The 24,535-nt window shown below is 50.2% G+C and overlaps 1 protein-coding gene across 1 annotated transcript; it reads left to right on the forward strand.

Annotated features, from left to right (window-relative positions):
- Positions 1 to 19,294: 19,294 nt before the first annotated feature.
- LOC110333638 lies at positions 19,295 to 20,652 on the forward strand. Its single transcript, XM_021215295.1, has 2 exons — positions 19,295 to 19,717; positions 20,437 to 20,652. Exons 1-2 carry the CDS (start codon positions 19,295 to 19,297, stop codon positions 20,650 to 20,652), a joined length of 639 nt encoding a protein of 212 aa, XP_021070954.1.
- Positions 20,653 to 24,535: the final 3,883 nt, after the last annotated feature.

A 24,535-nucleotide genomic window follows, 5' to 3' on the forward strand; every position in this document is an offset into this window, starting at 1 on the left:
TACTCAGCTATTAAAAACAAAGACATCATGAAATTTTCAGGCAAATGGATGGAACTAGAAAAAAATCATCCGGGCTGGTGAGATGGCTCAGTGGGTAAGAGCACCCGACTGTTCTTCCGAAGGTCCAGAGTTCAAATCCCAGCAACCACATGGTGGCTCACAACCATCCATAACAAGACCTGATGCCCTCTTCTGGAGTGTCTGGAGACACCTACAGTGTACTTGCATATAATAAATAAATAAATCTTAAAAAAAAAAAATCATCCTGAAAGAGGTAACCCAGATACATGAATTCATGGTATATACTCACTTTAAGTTGATATTAGCTGTAAAGTAAAAGATAATCATGCTACAACTCACAACCCCAAAGAAGCTAAGTTACAATCTGGAGGACTCAGTATGTGGGGGGGGGGTGCTTGAATTTCACTGAGAAGGGGAAATAGAATAGACATTGTGGGTAGATGGGGGATTGGGGGGAAGGACTGGGTGGGAGAAGGAGGGGACAGGAACAGGAGGGATCAGGTGCAAGGAGGATGGAGGGAGAGAGTACTGGGAGAAACGACTAGAGTTGGTTCAGGATGGTGGTGGTGCCAGAGGGGGCATCTTTAGGACAAGCTAGAAACCTAGGGCAACATAAGTTCCCAGGACTCTATGAGGGTGACCTAAGACTCCTAGCAATGGGGCATATGGAGCCTGAACCAGCCATCTCCTGTAACAAGGCAAGACTTCCAATGGAGGGATGGGGACACCAATCCAGCCACAAACTTCCAACCTACAATTGTTCCTGCCTACAAGATGTACAGGGGTCAAAATAGAGCAGAAATCAAAGGAATGGCTAATCAATGACTGGTTCAGCTTGAGATCCATGCCATGAGAGGGAGTTCACCCTGACACTGTTAAGGATATACTGCTATACTTTCAGACAAGAGCCTATCATAAACATCATCAGAGAGGCTTCACCCAGCAACTAATGCAGAGACCCATAGGCAAACCTTAAGTGGAGCTTGGGGAATCTTGTGGAAAGGGTGGAGGAAGGACTGTAGGAGCCAGGGGTCAAGGATACCATAAGAAAACCTACAGAATCAACTAAACTGGGCCCACAGAGGCTCACAGAGTTTGAACCACCCACCAAAGAGCACTGGTGGGATGGACCTAGGCCCTCTGCACATATGTAACAGTTGTACAGCTTGGTCTTCACGTGGGACTCCTAACAGCGGGAGCAGGGACTGTCTCTGATTCTGTTGCCTGCCTTTGGGAGCCTTTTGCCCTAAGTGGGCTGCCTTGTCTAGCCTCAGTAGAAGAGGATTATGCCTATTCTTACTGCAACTTGATATGCCATGGTGGGTTGATATCCATGGGAGCCCTGCCCTTCTCTGAGGAGAAAGGAAGGAGGAGTGGATGGGGAAAGGGGTAGGAGAGGAGGGAAAGGAAGTTGTAGTTGAGATGCAAAGTAAATAATTTAAAAAGAAGAGTTTTGCAATATTACAGAGCAATAGAAGGAATAATTGTTTTTAATGTGCCTTTACTATTTTTTTTAGAATTTTATATAATGTATTTTGATCACATCCTGAGCCTACCCTTAACTCCCCCCCACATCCTTATTCTCTTTTTCTTTAATTATTACTGTTACTTGTAAGAATAATATATGTAAATGAAACCTGCTGAGTTCTTCTAGCCTTGCTCGCACGTGCATGTTCTTAGGTCTGACTACCCAGGATTGGATAACCACGTAAGCGGCTCGTTTCTGGGCAAAACTGATTCTCCTGCTCTTAGCAGCCATCAATGGTTTGTAGCGCTTCATCTAAGAGTGGGTCCTTGTGAGGTTTTTCCCATCCACGAAAATGCTCCAATTGTTACTGTCATTGTTTAGGTCTTGTTTAAGCAGCCACATTGTTGAGATTTTGTAGGTGCAGTGCCATTGTCCTATAGAAGGAAAGTATCTCAGGAAACATTCTGGTCCCCTGGCTGTTATGTTTCCACTCCTCTTCTAGGCAGGAGGAACAAATTCTACATCCCTCAGTGACATGAACAAATTCCTAGAGCACTAAGCTGCATGAGTGTCAATTCTGTGATGCCCCATTAGGCGGGTAGGAGAGAACTGGATGTAATTATGGAAGGACACCATGGGGACTCCCATCACTTTGGAATTGTTCTGTATCCTGATGAGATTGATGGACTGAATGGTTCTTTTATCCCTTCCCTTCCTTCCTCTTCCCTTCCTCCCTCCCCCCCCCTTCCCCATATACATAGGAGAATGGTGCCGTTCAACTGTGGATAATGTGAGCATGCTCAGGTTGTGAGATTGTCCTAGCTGTGATGGACTGGCTGGTTTTGCAGGTTGCCTTCACTGGGGACACCAGGTAAGGCATGCACTGACATAAAAATATATAATCACGCCAAAAGAAAGCATGAACATGAGAAATATTGGCTTTGGACATAGAAAAGTAAACAAAATCAATCTGCTCTCCTTGGGCTTCACAATGATACATCTAGGATTTACTTTTCCCTCCGGGATTTTCTTAGGCCTATTTTTCTCGGTGCATGTCAAAATAACTTGAAAGATACATACATGAGTCTACCATCCTGTTCGTGTGTGTGGGGGTGTATATGTGTGTATGTGTGATATGTGGTGTGTGTGTGGTGTGTGTGTATGTGTGATATGTGGTGTGTGTGTGTGTGTGTGTGTGGTATGTGTATATGTGTGATATATGAGGTGTGTGTGTATGTGTGGTGTGTGTGGTATGTGTGTGAGATGTGTGTGGTATGTGTGTGGAGGGTGTGTGTGATGTGTGTATGATGTGTGTGGTGTGTGTATGTGTATGTGTGATGTGTGTGTGTGTGGTGTGTGTATATGTGTGTGTGTGGTGTATGTGTATATGTGTGATGTGTGTGTGTGGTGTATGTGTATGTGTGATGTATGATGTGTGTGTATGTGTGGTGTGTGTGTATATGTGTGATGTGTGATGTGTGTGTGGTGTGTGTGTATGTGTGGTGTATGTATGATGTGTATGAGTATGTGGTGTGTGTGTGTGTGTGTGTGTGTGTGTGTGTGTGTGTGTTGGGTCTAGGAGCAGGCTGGGATGATGAGCAGGTAGGTTGAAGAAAGGGCCCTGGGGAAAAAGCCCCAGTGTGTGCCTCCCCCCCCCCCCACTGGAAGCCCTGGAGTTCCACAACAGGGAAGGACAGAGGCAGTGGGACAGGAGAGGATGACGGGGGACGGGTGTTTTCACCTAGGGGTGTGCCTTCAGAGAAGCAGCAGAAGCATTTGGGATACCCCTCCTTCTTCATGCCTCAATTTGAGGGTTAGTGCTGAACCTGATGAACCCCAAGGCAGGTATAGTGGCTATTCCTGGTTGTCAACATGACTATATTTGGAATGAACTACAATCCAGAATTGGAAGGCTCACCAGTGATCCTAATCTGGAGGCTGGGAGATAGAAGTTTCTGATCTGGATCTTGGGGCACAGTGGCTATGGATTCCAGAATATTAAGACAGAGAGAGCTCTGAGTTCAAGGGATTAAAGGTGTGGTAGCACACACCTTTAACCTGGGCTACACCTTCTGCTGGAGCTGATCTGAATCTTGGTATGGAGATCTTGAGGCATAGTGGCTACAGGGAGATCTCCGAGTTCAAGGTCATCTGGGATTAAAGGTGTGGTGGCACACACCTTTAATCTGGGNTACACCTTCTGCTGGNGACCATATAAGGACATTGGAAGAAGGGAGTCTGGCTCTCNCTCTTTNGCCTTCTTGCCGNGTGGGACTCAGCAACTGCTAGATCCTTGGACTTCCATTCACAGCTACTACTGAACCATTGTTGGGATTTGGACTGCAGACTGTAAGTCATCAATAAATTCCTTTACCATATAGAGCATATCCGTAAGTTCTGTGACTCTAGAGAACCCTGACTAATACAGCAGGGATGTGCCTGAACTTGCTCTGGATGCTGCTGGAGTGTGGGGGAAGTGGGGGACTGAAACGAAACTTACACTTACAGGTTCTTTGGAGAATCCAAGGAAAGGCTAAGGCCAACTCATGAAGGAATGTTTCGCTGAAGCAGACACAGGAGAGAGGATGGTCTGCTAAAGCAAACTCGTGAAAGAGCACATGATGAAGGGATTCTTTGCCAGGTATTGGTTTGCCTTACATTGCGTAGTTGAACTGCATTTGTTGGGACTCCATAGAGAGAAACACACCAAAAAACTTCTGCCTCAGCTTCTTGCTGCTTCCGAGGACTCGGCTGATTGGCAGAATGATGTCAGCTGAGACAGACTCATGTGCTGAGGCAAGAGGAGTGAGGACACGTGATACTTGAAAGGTTAAATAGGACTCCACGGAGAGAAACAGGTCCATTTCCCCTGTATCCTTTCTTTCCCACTACCTCTGGTGGGTGGTGGGCTACAAGAGAGGTTAAGGCACTTAAGAACCATCATTAAAAATGAGATTTGAAAAAATTAAAGTTACAGGAGAGGACCAAGAGTGCGGAGCACAGCAGTGTTAACCACTGGCCCTAGCCACAGGCAGGCACGAGAAATAAACTCTGCTCAGTATTTCTGTGGATTGCACCAGCACTCTCCTGAAGGCCCAAGGTTGCACTCTGGTGGTGACAGATACCATATTTGCCACTGATTGGGATGGAGCTCAAGGGGGAAACGGCCCCATACAACCAGAGACAGGGCCTGGCAAGGAAGCAAGCCTGAAGTGGCTTGTGGATGAGCTGATCTAGACCCTGCAAACCAAGAGTCAATATGCCCATTTCACCATTCCATCACTCAGAACTTGCCCGAAGTCCCTCTCACCCCTGCCCTTGATAGCAGGTCAGTGCCTTGTCGGGGGGTGGGTGGTAATGAAGGAAAATGCCCAGGATCCCATAGCTTCGCAAGTGCTGCCCTCGTAGGAAAACTCAAGTCCCCTGAGCACCACAAACCAAGTTCAGCTGGGTGCTTCTTACTCTTACATCACGTCAGGCTGGGCTCTCTGTAGACAGAGCTCCTGGGTCAGGGGCGGGGGAGGGAGTGAGGAGGTCGCACATCCTGAGACAGTATGAGTTGGCAGTGTGAGGGGCACATCCCGAGAGTTGTCAGCACAGTCAGCTGTCTTAATACCCACTCCACTGTGCCACTCTCCCATGACCTAGCCAGCCTGTCGGACTTGACATATTTACAAAGGACTAAAATGAGTCCTCGTGGGAAGAAGTAACCCCAGAAACCCCAGTATTGATTGTCACCGATACTGAAAAGCAGTGGGACCCTCACAAGGGTGTGATGCCCTGGCACCAAGCAGCTGACATTCATCTCCCTGTCCTGCACATAGACAAGTCCCAGTACAGTCACGGAGGGTCTGGCTTCCATGATGCCCCTATAATCCTTTGCTCCAGGATTGCAGCAAGGAACACAAGGGAAGGAGGAACACAAGCCAGCCATGAGAATGCTCACTTAAGGATGAGAGAGGAGGCAAGTGGGCTAGAGAGGCCATACTATGCGTTCTCTGGGAGAGGAGACAAATGCGGAGGGCTAGAGAGGCCATACTGCGAGTTCTCTGGGTTCAGCTCCTACCTCTGATGTTGGCTTACCCATTTTCTCAGTGTTCCAGAGCATGGCTGGGTATAAATGATGCTGAAGAAAGGAAGAGTGCTTTTAAGGACAGATGGTAGAAGAAGGCAGAGGGTGTCATCTTCTGTTTGGTGCCCTGTGCGAGCCCACCAGAGAATGATTTGTGAAAAGGCTCAACTGCTGCCTGGAAGACATTAGCTGGATGTGTGAGCATAATCAGATAAATCTTGGCTTCAGGAGTGAGTGAGGGAAGGCAGGGGTGACAGGTGGAGGGATGAAAAGGTGGGAAGGAAGGAAGAGGGCTGCAAAGAAGCCCCATGTGCCCCAGGCATGCTGCTGACAGCCAAGCTCACCGGCAGGGAAGATGCCAAGGTTCTGGGAAGATGAAGATTAACCTGGATGCAGTCCAAGAAAGATGAGGTCTCCACGCTCTGAATTCCTCTTTGATTATTGTAGGGCATGCTTGAGTGGTTACATGTTGTGTTGTTGAAAGTCAGCGATGGCCGGCAGGGGTAGGCACGGAGCCCAGGGAAGTGGGACCTCCCTCATCCCTGAGTGCTCCACGGCATCCCTGAACAGTTCATCCCACAGGGCTTTGGCCCCCATGTGGGCATGAATCTATGTTCCGTACAATTGCTATCAACAATTTTAAAAGGCCCGGAGCAGAAAACAATTTAAATGTCTCTGCTATATAATAAATATGTGTTCTACTAGACTAATTAACTCACTAATTGGGCAGCCATAGAGGGAAAAGCCCCTTTGTCTCTGTTTTAAATCTTGTGTGGTTTTCAGCCTCTGTGAGGAAGGCACTTTGACAGGATGTCTATTGCTCTGTACACCTGAAATAATTAAAGTCTGTCTCAAGAGTCTCCCACTAGTGGTGGTGACAGGCGCCCCCTGGGTGGTTAGACCATCTGAATGGCCAGCGGAGGGCCCTGTGCATGTGCATAACTGAGCGTGTTCAGCCTCGGTGTTTGTGTCTCCTCTCTCCAGGCTCACAGCTATGCTTCATTTTCTTTGTGATGGAGAACAGGAAGGGCCTGGGGGCTCAGCTCCACAGTCATTGACAAGGGCGCGTGGCTTTGGATGCCAGGCAAGTGCCCTTCTTTCCTGGGGGTCTTACCCGTGGTAGAATTTCGTCAGAGTGAACATATGACATTTGGGGACTTTGTGAAGAGACCAAGTAAACATTTCTGAGGTTGCCATCAGTTTCCTGACATTGAAGGATCCTGAAATATCCTTGAGTGTTCTCTAGTCTGTGTGATCTATCCAGGCTGGCAACTGCTGGGCCTCTCTATCTTCCCTAGTCTGGAGGTTTGGGCTTTTCATAACCTACTCTAACTATGGTTCTTTAATGCTTCAATCTCCCAGCACAGGAAACAGAGGTCGTGGCCCTATTTAGGGATCGTTCTTAGGGGCAATTCCAATCTTCATTGTCAGCGGCCCAGACCACTAGCAAAACACCCAACACGAATCAGCAGTGGCAGTTCAGTCCATTCGAGAAACACCAAACATGAATCAGTAGCAGAAGAAACTACGAAGCTTAGATGATAGGCTCGAGTCAGTGGAAGTGACAAGAAGCCGCCAGAACATTACCAATAGTTCTTTGGTGCATTTCTCTCTACAAAGTCATGACAGTGAAGGTCAGTGAAGAAAGCAAAGGGAACCAATACCACGCAGCATGGAGACCAAGCCTCAGCAAAGCCCAACAGAGACCAGCAAAGAGTTGCAAGGCGATCCAGTGCAAGAGTGTCTTCCACTGCTGTTTGGTTGTACTTCTATTCTTTCCAAACATCATGGATCCTCTCAAGTGTCCTTTCCAGCAAAACATCATGTGCTCTTTCACCAGGCAGCTTCCAGAAAAACACCACATGTCTGTTCCCACATTCTCTCTCATGTCTGCTTCAGCAAAACATCCTCTCTCGTAAGACAGTTTCCAGAAAGATATCACATGACACAACTCAGCCTCTGACGAAATCAGAAATTCCCATGTCACTGTCTCTTGTGCACAGAGTCCAGCAACTCCACCCTGGCTGCATAAAGGACACAGGGTGTCTCCTCTAGATATGGCCATTAACCCTTTAAGAACCATTCTGCTTGCTATAGAACACCTGCTGTTCTAACAAGGCTGTGTAGCCAGCTGTGTCCTGCCTGAGGAAAGGGTACACCCCCAGCCCCGCCTCTGCCTGATGACATGAGGCTATATGTGCCCTCCTGTCAACCACTTCCCATTCTGTTGGTAACAGGACAAAGCTCAGCAGGGGCTTGTCATTGGCTGATCCATAGCAACCACTTCTCATTCAATTGGACAAAGCTCAGCGGGGGCTCCTCATTGGCTGATCCATGGCAACCACTTCCCATTCTATTGGACAAAGCTCAGCAGGGGCTCGTCATTGGCTGATCCTCTTCAACCTCACCTGACCCTTATCTGCCACAGGAATCAGGTGCCACCCTCCCCAGTGTGTCCACTGTAAGAAATGTCAGGAGCTGCATAGTGATGATGCGTCAGGTACGAGCATGGCCTGAAGAGGTGGCCTTTGCTCTTACGTGTCGCTTGATCACCCTGCTGTAAGAAGCAGCTCATGAATTGTGTTTGCCCACCTTCTACATCATGCCCCCAAGCCAGCTAGGAAGTCGGTCCTTTAGGAGGTGAGGTGGCCTCCTTGAGGTGGCATCAGCCAGCTTGATACAACAAACATCTCTTCTACCACCTGCCTCTCTGGAAACTTTTGTGCAGTAACAGATTCCATGTTTTAGCCCCTACATTTTTTTTAAACCCCGCTTTGCTAGCCATGTTGGAGCTAGACGTATTATAAGGATAAATCATAGGGTCAGGGAGCAGCTTCAGGGGATCCCTGAAGTATGAGGACTCTGTTACAATTCTTTCTCTTTTTCCGCTTAAAGACTCGCACAAACCGCATGGTAACAACCGTAACAGAATGCTGCTTTAATCACCCCAAATCCCATCACTCAACCAAATCAACTGTTTTTAATCTCCCCTTCCTAATCTTCCCAGAGCCTGCCTGTGAGCGGACGTTTCTGTAAACAGCTATAATCACAGCAGCGGTCTGCCCCTTGTGTCTCGAGGCCCTTGCTCCACATGACTACAGACTTTCTTAGAAATCCTTTATAATGGACCCTCACGTGCCCTCCAGGGAGACTCCCGTGATCTGCTTGCCAGTCCCCCAACGACCATCTTGTTGTCACTTGGAAGAGGTTAAAGGCAACCAGGGATGGACACCAGCATTCCAAGAATTTCTCAGTGTCGCTGGACTCTAGATTTATCTGGCCTTAAAATGTCTCCCTGGGTCAGGTACTGCTTCTGAGGCTAGATATATATACCATGTATTTTTTTTTTATATGTATGTGTATGGGTATATATACTCATTCCAAAATATGTATCTACCACAAGCTCAGTCTGCACACTGTTACTCCTGGGTATGCTTTCAGGGCTACCATGTGGTATTGGATAACCAATTGGTCTGCCCTTCCTTGGGGAAGACCATTTCTTCCATTCTCAGGATTCTTAGTTGCATGTAGTTCTCTATGTAGGGTTGATGCCTGGTAAGGTTTTCCAGCCACCTCACTCAGTGCCCCCGAGACAGTCCCCTCAGACTGACGGCTTGTTTACATCTCTGATAGCTGTGTCCTCGTTAGGAGCAGCTGACAGATGAAAACAGCATTTTTGGACCTTGCAGAGCGCTAAGTCATGCCATGTTTACCTCCTGACTACTAGGCAGACGGCTGAGACGTGTGCAGCAGCTACCTGTGGTTGTTTAATTGGAGAAAGCTGTCCTTGTTAAGGACTCTAGACCCAGTGAAGGACAACTCCGGAGAGAAAGAATGCGTGAGCTCTAATTACTGCTGCCTGCTCATTTGCTGCGTGCTGATGGATGTTAACTGACGGCAAGATCTCACTTGTGTAGGGCGGTGTGAGCGTTGGTGTGAGCTTTGCAGGCTGCCTCTCAGGGAGCCCGGCCAGGCTGGCCAGCCTTACTTCTCACTCTGCCTAGCAACCCTGAACTGAAGGGAGGAAGGTGCTGCCCTCCCTTCCTCCTTCCCTCCCTCCCTCCTCCCTCCCTCCCTCTCTCCTTCCCCCCTCCCTCCTTCCTCCCTCCTCCCTCCCTCCCTATGACCAGCAAGCTGGGGAAGGGAGTATCCTCAGGACTCAGGAGGAACTGCAGTGGCGTTTAGGTACTTCCTTGCTTCATCCTGTAGTTTACCATCCAGGGGCCTCCTGGCACACACAGTGCGCCTAGGACCTGACCACCCTGTCTGGATGATCAGCAAATGTGAGGGTCCCAGGGAAGCCCTAGGATTCACATCTGCCAGGACACAAATCCACAGCTTCTGGGTTTCCTGCTCTGTCCTTTTAAACTAAACCTTTGAGTCTGGAGATCATGAGATTCACACAGGGTTCTAACATACAATGAAGGGTGGGCTCTATTGGCAGGCTGTTTGCCTAAGCAGGCGTGAAGCCATGGGTTCATTCTACCCCCAAACTGCCTCAAACCAGGCACGGGGAGGCTCAGAAGTTCAAGGTCATCCTCAGCTACACAGTGACTTCAAGGCCATCCTGGAGGTCAGAAAACAAGGTAGGAGAATCATGTCTTTCTTCCTGCTGTAAGTTCCAGGAGTCGACCCATGTCATCACACTTGGCAGCAAGCGCCTTTATCCTCTGAGCCATCTTGTCAGCCCAGGAACCAGGATACTGGCTTCCATACAGTCAATAGGGATATTTCCATTGACATGGCCACAAGGAGACAGATTTGTCTCCGCATGTTGTCTCCCTACAGCCTTCCCACCTCCCTTCTATCCCGACCAACCAACAGTTTGCAAGTTTAGGAGCTGAGCTGTTCTCCTCTTCTGAGATTCCGTATTTCCAGAGTGAGACTGCATTCGCCTGTTCTCCTTTGTCTGGCTACTCACTAAGGATATGTATTTGTGAATAATTTGTTCCTTTCTATGGCTGACTAGCACTCTGTGGTATGGACATACCACAGTTGGTTTACCCTTTTACCCATGGATAAATCTCACATAATCGTTTATGTGGATTTTGGTGTGGATGTTTTCATTCCTCAAGGAGACAGCGTTTATGTGTGTGTGCGTGCGTGCGTGCGCGCGTGCGCTCTCAGGAGTGCAAATGCTGGATTCTGTGAGAGTTACACTTTGTTAAGGAGCCTTCTCCTCCCAGACTGGCTGTCCTATTTTGTATTCTTATCTGTAGGGTCAGAGTGACCCTGTTTCATGGGAGCCTCTAGCATTTGCTAGTCATTTGTTAAATAGCTGTTCTGACCCTGTGTGTGTGTGTGTGTGTGTGTGTGTGTGTGTGTATGCTTGTATGTGTGTGGTCTTACTGTATTCTGATGCAGTGTACCAGTGTGTGTGGAGGGGTGTGGTGTGTGTATGTGTGTGTGTGTATGTGTGTGTGTGGTGTCTCACTGTGGTTTTAATTTGCATTCTCCTAAAGGCTGCTTATGCCAAACCCTTTCTCAGATGCTCACAGGTCACCTGTAGGCAGTCTGGTGAACTGTCTCCCCTGGTCATTCGTCCACTCTCTAATGGAGCCACGGGATGCTTCCCTGGGTAGGTTCAGTTCTATAGTCCCGCAGTGACTTGTCACAGTATGCTCTGGGAGGTTTTTGTTTTTGTTGATTTTTTTTTCCTGTTCTTTCCCCCTTTTGGATGTCGCTTTCCCTCCTTTTAGCGGGGTGTTTCTCAGAGCAGAAGTTTTACTTCCATGGGGTTAATTTCTCTGATCTCTTTACACACACTACAATTTTGATGCCCTCAGACCCTTACCCTGTTGTAGTTACAAGCGATTTTTTTCCCCGTGTCTTCATTTCCCTCCTAAGCTTTTGAGGTGTTATTCACTTCTTACATTTAGTTTCATATTGATTTTCATAGAAGCTCAGGTTTTTTCCTCATACACACCCAAAGTTCCGCCGTCCTTTGTTAGACTGTCTCCCAGCCCTGTAGACTCTCTCTCCTGCACACTCCTGTCAAAGCTCAGTTGTGCGTGGCTGTGCGTGTCCACTTCCGGTTCTGTTTCACTGATGCATCCGTCGTCCCTGCCAGCCCCGTGTGGTCCTGACCACTGTGGCTACAGAGAATCCAGAGTGACTTATCTCATTTGACCCACGCATGGCCCAGAACTCTCTCTGATTCCTTTGCCTTTCGTGAGAATCTTGGAGAACATCCTTGGCCAACTCTCCCTTAGTAAGTGGAATGTTCTGGCATTTTCCGTGACCATAAACACAGGTCTGTGTTTTCTTTTTCATGTCATGTGACATTATGTGAGTACAGCTTCGCTTCTCTAACTCATCTTCCACAGTGGAATACTTTGGGATTTTTTAATAATTTTAAATTCCCCCTCCCACGTCCTGTTATTGACAACACTGCCATCAATAACCTGTCTCTGAAAACATTCCGCCATTTCCAAAGGAGACACGGCTGAACTGTGTTGATTTTTTTTTTTTTTTCAGCTTCTTGACCCCTGAGGGACATATGGTTCCCCGGATGGAGCTGTTGAGTCCAGAGCTGTGGCTGGTCATCCTTGAGAATGAGCAACCAGATCTCCATACTGTCCCACGATGCAGAGCGGATAGGAAATGGACCCAATGTCTCTTCTTTCTGGAAGATTCTCACTGACCAGAGGGGCTCCCAGGGCTTGAGCTCCCACCTCCATCACAGCAAAGGCCTCTCCCAGCCCTGAGGAGCCTGTGACTGCTTTAAGAAAATCCTTCCAGGGCTTCAAAGAGTAACAGGATAGCCTTCTGGAATGCTTGTTAAAATTCTTGAATATGTTTAAGGGATTTACATGTTCAAAGAGCGAATGCTTTCTGTTTGATGTTGACAAAAAGGCAGCCCCGCCCCCTTTCCTGTGAATTTAAATAATTTGCCTGATTTCGGTGCGGAAGACCACAAGACTCTGTTCTCGTGGTCGAGACGTGGTATTTGTTAGAAGACACCCCCCCCCCCCCCAGTCCTCCACCCCGTGACTAACTGCAGGGGAAGATGTGTGTAAATGATTCGGAAATATGTTTTTAAACAGACGGCCATCTGAAAGTTGTCAGCTGGGAGGAAAATGGCGCCACCCTTGCATAAGGAGATTTGGTTTCTCTGAAACAATCACACACAAAGAAACAGAAATATCATCTTAAGTAATCATTAATGACGACCCAATAGGGACATTCCAGAATAGATGGAAATCAGTCGCCCCCTTGTGGACAAGGCGGTAAGTACTGAGTTCTGAGGGAACTGTGGTCTATGTACACTCTTACACATCTGGCTGATTCTGACGCCCTTTACCTATAGGGTCCCTGACGCACGGCTCTGAGATGGTGAAGAATGGAAATGCTACTAAAGTTCCTCCCTGAGCAAAAAAAAAAAATCTTGCCAGGACGACGCCAGAAGCATGCAGAGGGGAAGGCTCTGCTCCTGATGGACCATGGTGAGCCTTGGTGCTGTCCAAACAGGTTCTGCCAAACCCCAGGAGCTGCTTCTGGGCAAACATGGAACTGGCACCGGGACTGGCACGTGAAGGAGAATGCAAAGGTTTGGGAGATATTTTTCTCCCAACATGGAAGCAGACTGGCGTTGACTTCGCCCTGAGGGGCCGGAAGTGAACTGCAGCTGTGTTCCTGTCGATGTCGAGGGCTGTTGGGCCTGGGCCTCCTCCTCCGAGCCCTGCATCCTGGGGACCAGTGCTTGTGCATTTGTCCCGCAGAGATGCTGTGACTACAGCCAGCCCTGCAGCATCCTGCAGACCCCAGCCTTCAGAGTCTCTGTCTCCTCCAACCCTGCCTGCACCCAGCAGCGCGGGACCACGTGCTCCTGGAAATCAGGAGTTTCAAACTTCCTACCTTTGCTGTGCTCAACATGGGACCAGGGTCCCTACTACCCACAATGTGCACTCTCTGGGCAGAGAACAGGCTTCCTGGCAAACAGAAGCTGGGAGCGCAGCCTGGCGTGCTGTGTCTCCAGATCTGAATCTCTGACCCTGGGATTCGGGATGTTCACATGAAGATGTACGTTAAGTGAATCCTTGGTGTAGGCTTCTCTAGTGGGCCGTGGGTCCACCATTGTGCAACCCCGCATAAGCCTTTTCCTGTCTCTTGGGCTGTTTGCAGGGATGAACTGGCGCGATTTAAGAAAAACAAACTGAACTTCATTAAAAATACGAAAAAAGTAAACTTTTGTTTCCCAGAAAGTCTTCAATAACAACATTAGGAAGGCAATCCTGAGAAGAAAATATTCACAGTGCAAATGTTCGACAAGGGACTTGTATCCTGCACATATAAGGACTGTTTGCTATGCAACAACAACAACGAGCAAAAATGAGGCTAAGATGATAATATAAGCTCGTGACAGCCCAGTCTTACTGTGACTAGGAATTCTAAATAGAACATACAAGCTGCTATGTGAGAAGTCTAAAAGGTGAGTGAATGCAGATTAGGGGAAAAAAGAGAAAAATCTGTGAGCAGCTACGTGCTGGGCAAAGCTCCTCCCTCCTCCCTCACCTCCCTCCTCCCTCCCCTGCTCCTTCCTCCCTCCCCTGCTCCTTCCTTGCCCATTCCTTCCTCACCCCCTCCACTCCTCCTTCTCTTTTCTTTCTCTTCCTCACTCCCCTGTCTTCTTCTGGTTTTCTTCCTTCTCCTGCTTCTCATGGAAGCAGCAGAGGCAAAAGGATACAGCACAAGAAAGTCCCTCTTTCTAGCCAACAGAATCTGATTGGGGGACACATCTGGAAAGGTGGTGTGAGGAATATCCAGGATTGTACATAATAAAAATAAAATGGTCCCCTAATTCTGTGAGAACAAGTAGCAGGCTTAGCCTGACCCCTGAGCTATGCACAAATCACAGAGACCCAAAACAGCGGCGTAAAACCTTGAGAATCAAACTGAAACGCATACCATGTACCTATTTTTTAAACTACACTTGCTAAATAGTACCTGCTAGGGACAACCCCCAAATCAGGACAGTGCCCAAGACCAGAACCGCTGTCCTCACAGGCGATGCTGAACCTGAGGTTAGATCTAAGCAAACTGAACACCGGCTAGGACAATACCAGTGGCCCTCAGACAGAGGATTATGGGTAGAACCCAACATCTACACACAATGACATTTCCCATCTCTAAAATAATCCAAATCTACCCAGCATGCAAAGAGCCAGGAAAGCGCCCCCAGTTCTCAAGGGAAAAAAAATACATTCAAATCCCAAGGTGAGTCACTGGCTGCTGGATTACCAGACAAAGACTTCAAAGAGGCTGCAGTGAGCGCATGCTCCCTCAGACCAGAGAGACGAGTTCGTATGGAAGAGGAATAAGGAGCCGTACGTCCACAAAGAGCTTTAGAGATGCTTTAAAAAAGAGCAAGCAGAAGTGTTAGGATGGAAATACATAAAGTCTGAATTAAAATTTTTTTTCCCTGAATGACGCGGCAGGAGAATCAACAGCTAGAGAAGAGGGATGCCCGGACAGGGTGCCAGTAAATATGGTACAGCCTGAGAAACTGGGAGAAAGTTTATAAAATGAGCCTTCATTTTTTTTTCCCCCAATTATTGGGAAAATATTTTTAGGATTTAATGATGTGCTCGTTGTTAGAGTTCCAAGATAAGAGGAGAAATAGAGTTGGGGAAATACTCGAAGAAATAAAGACCCAAAGTCGGTAAAGGGCAAAGCCTGGGATATGCAGAGTGTCCATGCACCCCAAGAGGATGTGCTCTGGGGAGACCATGCCCGGGCGGCAGCTCGGACTACTGAAAACAAAGATAAAGATTCCATCAAACAAATAAACACCATTCACAGTGGGTTAGTGATATGTCCACTCCAGGGGCCGCACCACCAGTTGGAGAAGCGGGGGTGCCATTGGCTCACACAGTCACAGGACCACTGTCAGGAGCAGCGTGTGAGGGAGAGAGGCCAGTAGACTAATCTGGTACAATGTCATAATGTTCTAGACAGGGTAAAGCCGCGTGTGGTGATAGCAGGGTTCCTGGGGATGGTAAGAGAAGATGGAGGGAGGGAAGGAGGGAGGGGCAAGGAGAGGGAGAGGGAGGAAGGTGTGTGTGACATTATTCCTGGGGAGACAGGAATAAACATCTACTCACCCCAGGTAGGAAATCAAACAGTAGTTTCTTGGGTCTGAGGGGACTAGGGGCGGGACTTGGCTGCTCTATTGGACATATTGATTTGCTAATGATATTAGCCTTAAGTAATATTGACTATATAACATGAACTAAAGGTAAATAAGTCTGAAAAAGTCCAAACAATATGTTATTTATACCAAGAGTTAAAGAGATGGATAGTTTAAAAAAAAATCTAGAAACTGATTTGAACTTCAAAAGTTAATAAATGGGTTATGTTGGTATTTTGGATCAGTTCTGGGGAGAAATAGGTACCAACGATATTGAGTCAGTTGGCCATCACAGTTATAAAATCAAGGACTATATCCATTTATGGGGAAAAACATGAATTCCACCTAAAGACTCAGGTCTATTTTTTTTTTTTTTAAAGAGTCACCCCGTGAGCAAGCAGCAGAGGCTGTCAAAGTTGAGTTTAGGGTGCAGTCTAGGAGAGCCATGCCTGTGCCCCAGAGAGCCCCACTGGTCACACCCAGGGAAGCCCAAGCTCCTACAGAGCCTGGGGGTTCCCAGGCTCCTGTCTCATGCTCCTCTCTAAGCCCCACCCCTTCCTGAAAGGATACAACAGTGGGTGGTGCCCTTCTGACTCAAAAGCTTACAGAGAGGAGGAGCATGGGAGCACACAGTGTGGCCCCGCATGGCTGCAGACTTCTAGGAAGCGGTCAACAAGGCTGGTCCCGTCCCCCTGAGCAGGAACACTTGGTTTGCTACAGGATCTGGGACGGTGGCTCTGTGACAGGGAACAACCATTGCATAATCAGTCCTGAGATCTGCTCCCTTTACAGGTGACTTGGGAAGAGGCATGGTAAGGTGCCTCAGCCAGGGCCTGAGGAGACTAAGGCTGGAGCATCCAGTGAGTAGAAATCTACAAGGTGCGGGCCCCCCCCCCGCCCCCGAGTGCCCTGCTGTCATTGGACGGGACCGTGGAAACCTTTGTCTTCTCCACTCCAGGGTGGGTCACTCTGTGGTCTCTGGGCACAGGCGTCTGGTGAGTCACTGGCCCCAGAGAAAAGAGCTGGTCTGACTGCAGATGTTTCCAGTCTTTGTTTCTCTGCTCTCTTGGGGCCATCTGGATTAAGCTGAATTAAAAGGCAGGTGAGGAGCACAGGTGCTGGATGTAGGGCAGAGGTCTCCATGGCAACAGAGCCATCTGGCTTCCTTGCCTGGCATCGGGCCTTGTGACTTCATGGTGGAATCTTCTCTCGGGAGGCAGGAGGGGTTGCCTGGTGAAGGGGAAGCAGGGAGAAGGCTCACAGGGGAGAGATGTTGACCTTCCAGCTCTAGGCTGAGTTTTAGGTTTAGTGTCAGCACTTGGGGCTCCAGCCAGCTCCAGCTGGGACTTGAAGTGGCAAGTGCAGGTGAGTGTGAGCAGCGAGTCTGTGGGGCATCTCCTCTGAAGCCCTCTGGGGAGTTGGAGCCCTCACACTTGGTCCCCTTCAACCCAGGCATAGCAGGTAAAGAGGAGTCAGGGCCCCAGGAGGCAAGACAAAAGCATGGATCCCCCTCCCCTCTAGAACAGTCAGTCCTGGTTGGCACCCCTTTCAGTGGTAGAAAGGATAAGGCATAGTGTGAGTTGCCATAGGGGCTTCCATAGGAAGTACCAGCGGGGCCTTCTAACTCAACAGTGAGCCATCCAGCCCTGTTAGGATTCCTAGGGTTGCCATAGCCAACTTGCAATCCTGGTGGGTGGGTTTAAAGGGCTCATTCCCACACAGTGTTGGAGGCCTGAAGCCTGATGTCAAGGTGTCAACAGAGTTATTTCTTCCTTGGGGCTCCAGGGGAAAAGTTGTCACTCCACGTTCTGCCACAGGAGATCATCATCATGGCATGCCCTCTGGGTGTCTGTGTCCAAGTTTCCCAGCCATAGATCTAAGGCATGTCCTAACCCAGTAAAACTTATCTAGACATGGCTGCATCTACCAAGATCATACAAATTAGGAAGGGCGTAGTCACCATCCCTGGGCTTAGGACTGGGATGTCCCTTACAGAGAACGTGTACTTCACATGTGTACTGTGAAGAACACAGGCTTCAGAGGGACAGATGGGACTCAGCCCTGGTACATTTGCCCAGCCTGCTTCCCCATCACCGGGCAGCAGGAGTGACGAGTCCATCCCCATGGACTTTCTGAGGATTAAGAGCAGGAGACATTCTTCAGTGTCAGCTGTATGCTCTGGTCCCTCCCTCCCTTCCTGGCACTGTCAGTCCATGGCCAGCACTTCTCCAGGAGTTAGGTGGCATTCGGGGACTTAGGGGCTATCACTGATTCAAGACCTGAGACCCTCTAGAAGAGTCAGTAAAGCCAGAAGACAGACCATAATAATCTTTACCCTGAAGCCCAGGGTCTCTAAGCTGGAGCAGCTTGAGGCCTCTGGATATGGTCCAAATAGGCAGTGATGGGAACGGAGAATGTTTCCCTCTGGCCAGGAAGGAATCCCCCATTTCTCCTCTCTCCCTCTTCATCAGACATGGCTTGTTTGCCCAACCAACCCCGGGTGAGCCGGTGGACATCCTCATTCCCTTCCTCTCTCATTCTTGCCCTCCCCCTCCTCCCTCCCTCCCTCCCTCCCCCTCATGTGTATAGGTGTTTTGTCTGCATGTGTGTGTCTGCACCACTAACATGCCTGCCTGATGTTTGAGGTCAGAAGAAGGCATCAGATCTTCCCAGAAACGGAGTTACAAATGGCCACCATGTGGGTGCTGGGACTTGACTCTGGACCCTCCAGAAGAGCAGCCAGTATTCTTCCTAACCCCTGAGCCATGTCTACAGCCCCGTCTTTGTCTCTTACATCTTCTTCCTTCCATACTTCCTGCCCTTCCTCCTCCTTCCACTCTTTGTCGACTGCTTGGGCACCAGGGCTTTTCTAGATCCCACGGAAACGGAAGTCAACTAGATAGATGAAGTTTATAGTCAGCACGATGCAAGAGAGCCAAACCAAACCAAGTGCTTTATGGCAGAGGGGGTGCATCAAAGAACGAGTGTCCTCAGTTGGGAGGGGTCAGCCAATAAGGTGATGTGGCTAACCCAGGGAGTTAAGGAAGTCACTCTGACCAGGAACCGCAAGCAGCCATTACCCAGGAAAGGAGAGGGTTCAGGTTAACACAATGGTGTGCACCCAGGACCTGCTCAGCAAAGGCCAAGCAAAGGCCTGTGTGCACCCAACAGAGAGAGTTAGGGGAGTCGGAGATCAGGAAGATAGAATAACAATTTCTTGGGTTCTTTTGGTTGGTTGGTTGGTTTTATTTTTCTTGGAAGCGTGTCAGGGGCATGACCACCGCAGGTGAAGAAAAGCATTTCTGAGAGAAAGAAGTGATATCGGTCGCAGTCAGGGAAACTAGGGAAGACTTGCGGGGCAAGGGCCGCAGATGTTCAGGCAGGGTCAAGCGCGGCGTGACTGAGGGTGGGCCCGGGGTATGCTGAACAGAGCCAGAGTGAGATGAGGTTAGAGAGCCCAGGTTTAGCAGTGTAGTTAGGAGCACTGCTGGACTTCTCCCAGAGGGGAACCCTGGTCAGGTGTGGGCTCTCTAAGCCTCTCAAACAGAGAGGACTAGGGAAGGGGCAGGCAGCACTGGCCGATGGAGTCCTCTCTTCTCAGACAATGCAGAAGAGCCAAGAAGCCAAGTCCAGCACCTTGATCTCTCTGGGCCTCCTGTTGGGGGAGGACCCAGAACACCTGTCCCAGCATCGGCGGGCTACCAGTCTACAGGACAGGGAGCCACTTGGCTCTCCCGGCCTCTCCAAGGTGGGCTCAGAGTACCTGCCCTTCTGCACATATGAGCAACCCCTGGCTGAAGTCGGCCCAGGGCAAGAAGCTGGCTGGAGCAGCAGAGGGAGTCTGTTCCTCGAGGACTCAGCGCCACCCAGTGGCTTCTTCCCGTACTACCGTTCCCAGGAAGAGCACCTCGCCAGTGCCGCCGCCACCCCTCAAGGCTGCAGCTGTTGTCTGGGCTCCAGAGACCCCTTTCCAGGAAGTGAGACACAAGCTGGCTGCCACAAAGTGACAGCCAGAGAGGAATGCCTTGTGAGTTTGAAGAGGCCACAGGAGGGCCGGCAACACCAAGACTCTAGAATGCTCCAGACACCTATCCGTGCCTATACCCCAGTGAGACCATGGCCAGGTCCCTGATGACTCAGTAGCTACAGGCACAGAGACTAGGAGGGACCGTCCAAGCGTCCACCAGCCTCCCCCCCAACCCTCCCCCCTTTGCAGGAATGTGGTTCTGTAGATGAAGAATGACCCACGAGGATTCAAGGAAAGGCCCGAAGCCAGAGCCGAGCCCCTAGAAACATCTGGTTATTTCTTGAAATTGGTTAGACAAATCTCACACCCAGACACTGGATGTGAGCCATTTCATTTAGTCCTAGTGACTATGAGACAGGCCTAGTGAGACACTTTTAGAAAAATCAAAGGAACATGGCTTAGGTTGGCCTGGGTCACCCAGCTGGCAGATGCCAAGCCTAGGTTCTAGCCCAGACCTGTGCCCTCTGATCTCGTGAGCAACCACACCATTAGGCATGGGGTCTAGGGACTGCAGAGATAAGTACTGAGTTCAGAGGCCAGGATCAGACTTTCCCATAGCGGTCTACGGATGAGGAAGCAACATTACCAAGGGTTCCCCACTTGGTAGAACTGATTTAGGTCTTGTCCCCTTCCTTGATCACCCCTGTAGAGTTGTAGGCCAGATTCCATCTTGGCATCTGGGCCTGAATCTAGCTTACATCCCATTTCTCCTCACCCAGTCTCCCTTGGCAGGGCCAGACCTCATCTCTGGGTTTCCACCCTCACCAGCCTGCTGCTGCTGCTTGCGAGGGCTCGTGTGTGATGACGACCAGGTTGCCCCTCTCGCCAGGCGCCATGTTCTTGGGGCCTCAGGATTTGTACCGTACTACAGGAGCCCCGAAGAGAGGCTATGTGCCAGCCCTGTGCTTTCCTCCTCTGTGCTGGGGAGCTCATAGGAGTGACCCCAACCTGGTGCTGCCAGCCTGGGATGGCGCAGGAGTGAAGGCAGCGGGGACTTCTGGGGCCGTCATACTCCAGCACCTCCTGGTCAGTGAGGGACAAGGGGAACCAGAACGGAGGCCCCCACAGCTCAGGCCACCTGCCCTGGGACCACAGCTGGCCTAGTGAGTGCCCAGCCCTCAGACCTTCATTGTTCCTCCCTCCTGGGGTGGAAAGAGAGACCACCAATGGGGGAGGGGCAACAGAGGCCCGCAGAAAGAACCATCTCTCCCCTCTCCCCCCACCCACACCATCAGTGCCTGGTGATGATGCGGTCTTCTACCCTGGTATCTCCCTCCTCACGTCTGGGCTTGCCTTTCCCATTATGCAGCAGAAGGGAGAGGCCTGTGCCACATTCAGCCACCCAATGCCACACCCAGAAATTCACCATCCTACACCATCTACCCCACCTTGTTCTTCTAGGTTGAGAAATCTGCCTCATGAGGCTGTGTGTGGGGGGTGGGGGTGGGGCAGGGTAATCACAAAAGTGACTGCAGGGAGATTCCTACTGTGTCCCCATTTGGATCTCATCCTTGCTTTTGTAGCTTGTTGCAAGCCTGGGCACAGGGATCCAGGGCTTCCTAGACAACCTGAAGGTACACAGTACACACTGGCTTTGTAAATAAAGTGTCACCATGAGGCTGGGGTGCCTTCCTACCTCAGTGTGGTCCTTCAGAGCCAGGTCCCCACCTCCCGTCTCCTGAGTATTCATTAGGAGCCAGGAGCCTGCCTTGCCAGGCTTTTAGAGATAATCTCATTCTAAGACTAAGAAACAGGCTCAGAGGGGAATGCAGACAGGCTCCTGATCCTGAACACTGGCATTAGCAGACGCCCATGGTTGGGGCTGCAGGGATGGCAGGATTGACGGGCCAGGAGGAGCTGAGCTGGGGCCTGACTACTGCACAGCCAGGAGATCCAGCAAGACTCTGGTGTGACACATTTATTCTCCACCTGCCCCCTCCCACCCTGTGTGCACCTGAGCCCCTTCTGAGTCTGGTTCTCCTGATTCTTCTCACTGGACCCATTTTGGTGCTTAGGAAAACCGAGGTGTATTTTGTAGGGGGGGGGGAAACATGTTGCTTAAGGATTTTATTCTTATTTGTTTTTCATTATGGGTAGTTGTGAGCCACCATGTGGTTGCTGGGATTTGAACTCATGGCCTCTGGAGGAACAGTCAGTGTGCTCTTAACCACTGAGCCGTCTTCACCAGTCCCAGGATTTTATTCTTTCCCCCCCCCCGTCCCCCACCCCACTTGTTATGGGATCAGAAGACGTTCTGGAGTTCTCTGGATTTGTTCTTCTTCAACATGGGACATTTGCCTGTGTGCTGATTATACTGACTCTGGGGCAGAAATCAATGGGTAGTGGGTGTGCTCCGAAGCCGAGAGGGATCTCAGACTTGACTCTGAGGACATTGGGTCCTGTAGGACTGGTGGCATAGGCCTTTACTGTCAGCTATTTAGAAAGCCCAGCCAGAAAAAGAGAGTCATCTTTACATTGTTACTCTTTACAACTTAGCTAGACTCTGGCTCAAAGTTTTTTTTTTTTTTTTTAAAGGTAAAATGTCGGGGTGTAGGAGAAATTCTAGGATCAAGTTCTGGGCCATTTTTAGTAATTGTGTAAATGGATACAGAAGTACCAGACACATCCTAGTCTTGTAGCAAGTGGGCAGACCTGGGCATTGATTGGAAACAATGAGTTTTCCGTATCTTGCCCTAAGACCCCAGGCTTCCCTCAGAGGATTGTTGATTATTGGCTGAGGCATATGTATGCCCTGAGGTGAGGGTGGACTGAGGTGGTAGATCTACCAGGTCTCCTGAGTGCAAACACTTTTTAGAGGAGCCTGTATTCTTGTCGTGTGGGTGACGTAATTGTCCACTCACAGCAGCAAGCATCCTCCCTGAAGACTGCCACTGACCTATAGATGCCACCTTCCACGTGACCATCTCAGCTACTGGCTCTGCCACCCAAGGTCCTCCGAAGACAGGCTCCAGACCATCAGCATCCTGACCCACCGGGGAACAAGGGACTGCTGACCCCCGACTGGCTCCCAGGCCACTGCGCAGGCATACCATGGCCCCGCGCCATCTTCCCACTCGTTATGGCCTCTGCCCACAGCTTGCCCATCTGCCCTTAGATTTCCTTTCTGCACACTGCTAGCCTCTGCTTTACAGATAGCCATGGGAGAGCCTGCAGCTATGTCTCCAGCACATGGAGGGCAGCCATGTGACCCAGCTGCCTCCCGTTTATGCCCCTACACATTTCTCTTGGCTTCCCAGTGAGGTTTCTAGCAGCGGTGGCCCTTGCCAGCCTCTTACACAGGTACCCTTCACTTTCAGATCTCCCAGCCTGTGCCCACTTGTGTCCATCAACTGAGGATTAAGTCGGAGAGGAGTCAGGCAGTCCTCGGCCCTCAGAACCTGGTACAGAAGACAGCACAGGAGCTCCAGCACCCTGGACTGGCATTTTGGGTGTGACGAAGTTGGCATGGTAATCCTGTCTTATCGATGATACAGAAGCTGAGACAGAGAAGCCCAGGCATTTATGCAGAGGGTTTGGGGATTGTGGGCCTTCGGGGAAGTCATTTCCCTTCTTGAGTCCTGGCCTGAAGGAGCATTTGGGGCTTGGAGTGGAGCCGCCCATGAGTCTCAGTCATCACCACTGAGTGGTGTTAGCGAATTTGTTTGACCTCCTGCCTGAAAGCCTGGTGTAGCCTGGCAGAGCTGACTGCCCACCCGCAAGATGGGAGCCAGGTTACAAGCTGCAAGCGATCCTGAAGTAAGGTGGTTTTGCCCCCTCCCCCCAAGAAGACTCTCAGTGGCTCCTCTGGCGCTCTCAGAGCGCCCCCCCCCCCGCAACCTCTCTGGCATCCTCAGACTTCTCGCTGGACCTTTTCAATCCAGAGCCCGGCTCCTTACCAGCCTGTGGCTGGAAACCCCTCCATTCTGGCGACCTCACCGTCCTGGAAGCCCCGAGTGCTGTGTGGCAGCGCCCCCTCCTGGCACATATTGTCAGGACAGCTGGCTTCACTGAGGTCTACAGTTTGATCAGACACTGCCTAAGAAGGCACCACACCTGCCTTATAAAGAGCGACACCACCAGCCACCAGCCGCAGCAACCTCAACCCTGGTACAGCGACCCAGCAGCCGAGTCCTTAAGCGGCCAATCCACCCTCACTCCCCAGCCACATGCTACCACGTAGCTCCCGAAGTCTCACCGAGTGGACAACAGGCTGAACATCGGCTGAGCATTCTCTGGGCAGACCCCAGGGAACTGCCTTTGAGAAAGGAACCCTGTTCCCAATGACAAGCTCACACAGCGACCCTGAAATCAGTGTGGCCCTTTTCTCCCTCCAGTTAAATCCCACAGCCTGCACAGGAACAACACAGGCCCAAAGTATGCATGGGGCCTGTCACAGACATCAGTCAAATGTCTTTCTGTTGGTGGGGGAAGGGGGTCTAGTGGTCAGTACAAAAGCCTGGGGGCTGGAAAGAAGCCAGGATTCTGTGGGACTCTGGGAAAGGCCCCTGGGGGCCTCCTCAACTCTGCCATGATTAGGATTCCCTCTTCGGATAACATAAAGTGGCTGTCCCTTTAGTCATTGTAGACAGACTATAAGCCAGAGTAGACAGGCAGCCATGTGGGTATGTTTGGCACAGACAAGGCAGAATGTCTTGGTGTGCACTTGAGCAAAGGCCTGGCAGGGGAAGGTGTCGGGCAAGCAGGATTGCACAGGAGTTAGGCACCCGGGGTTAGTCAGAGAGCAGGGTGGGGGTGGGGAGGGGGTGGGGGGAGGCATCTCTACAAGGAACCAGTACATACAGTCCCACATGGGGCAGG

This window comes from Mus pahari, chromosome 16 (assembly GCF_900095145.1).
Source record: "Mus pahari chromosome 16, PAHARI_EIJ_v1.1, whole genome shotgun sequence".
Lineage (NCBI taxonomy): Eukaryota > Metazoa > Chordata > Mammalia > Rodentia > Muridae > Mus > Mus pahari.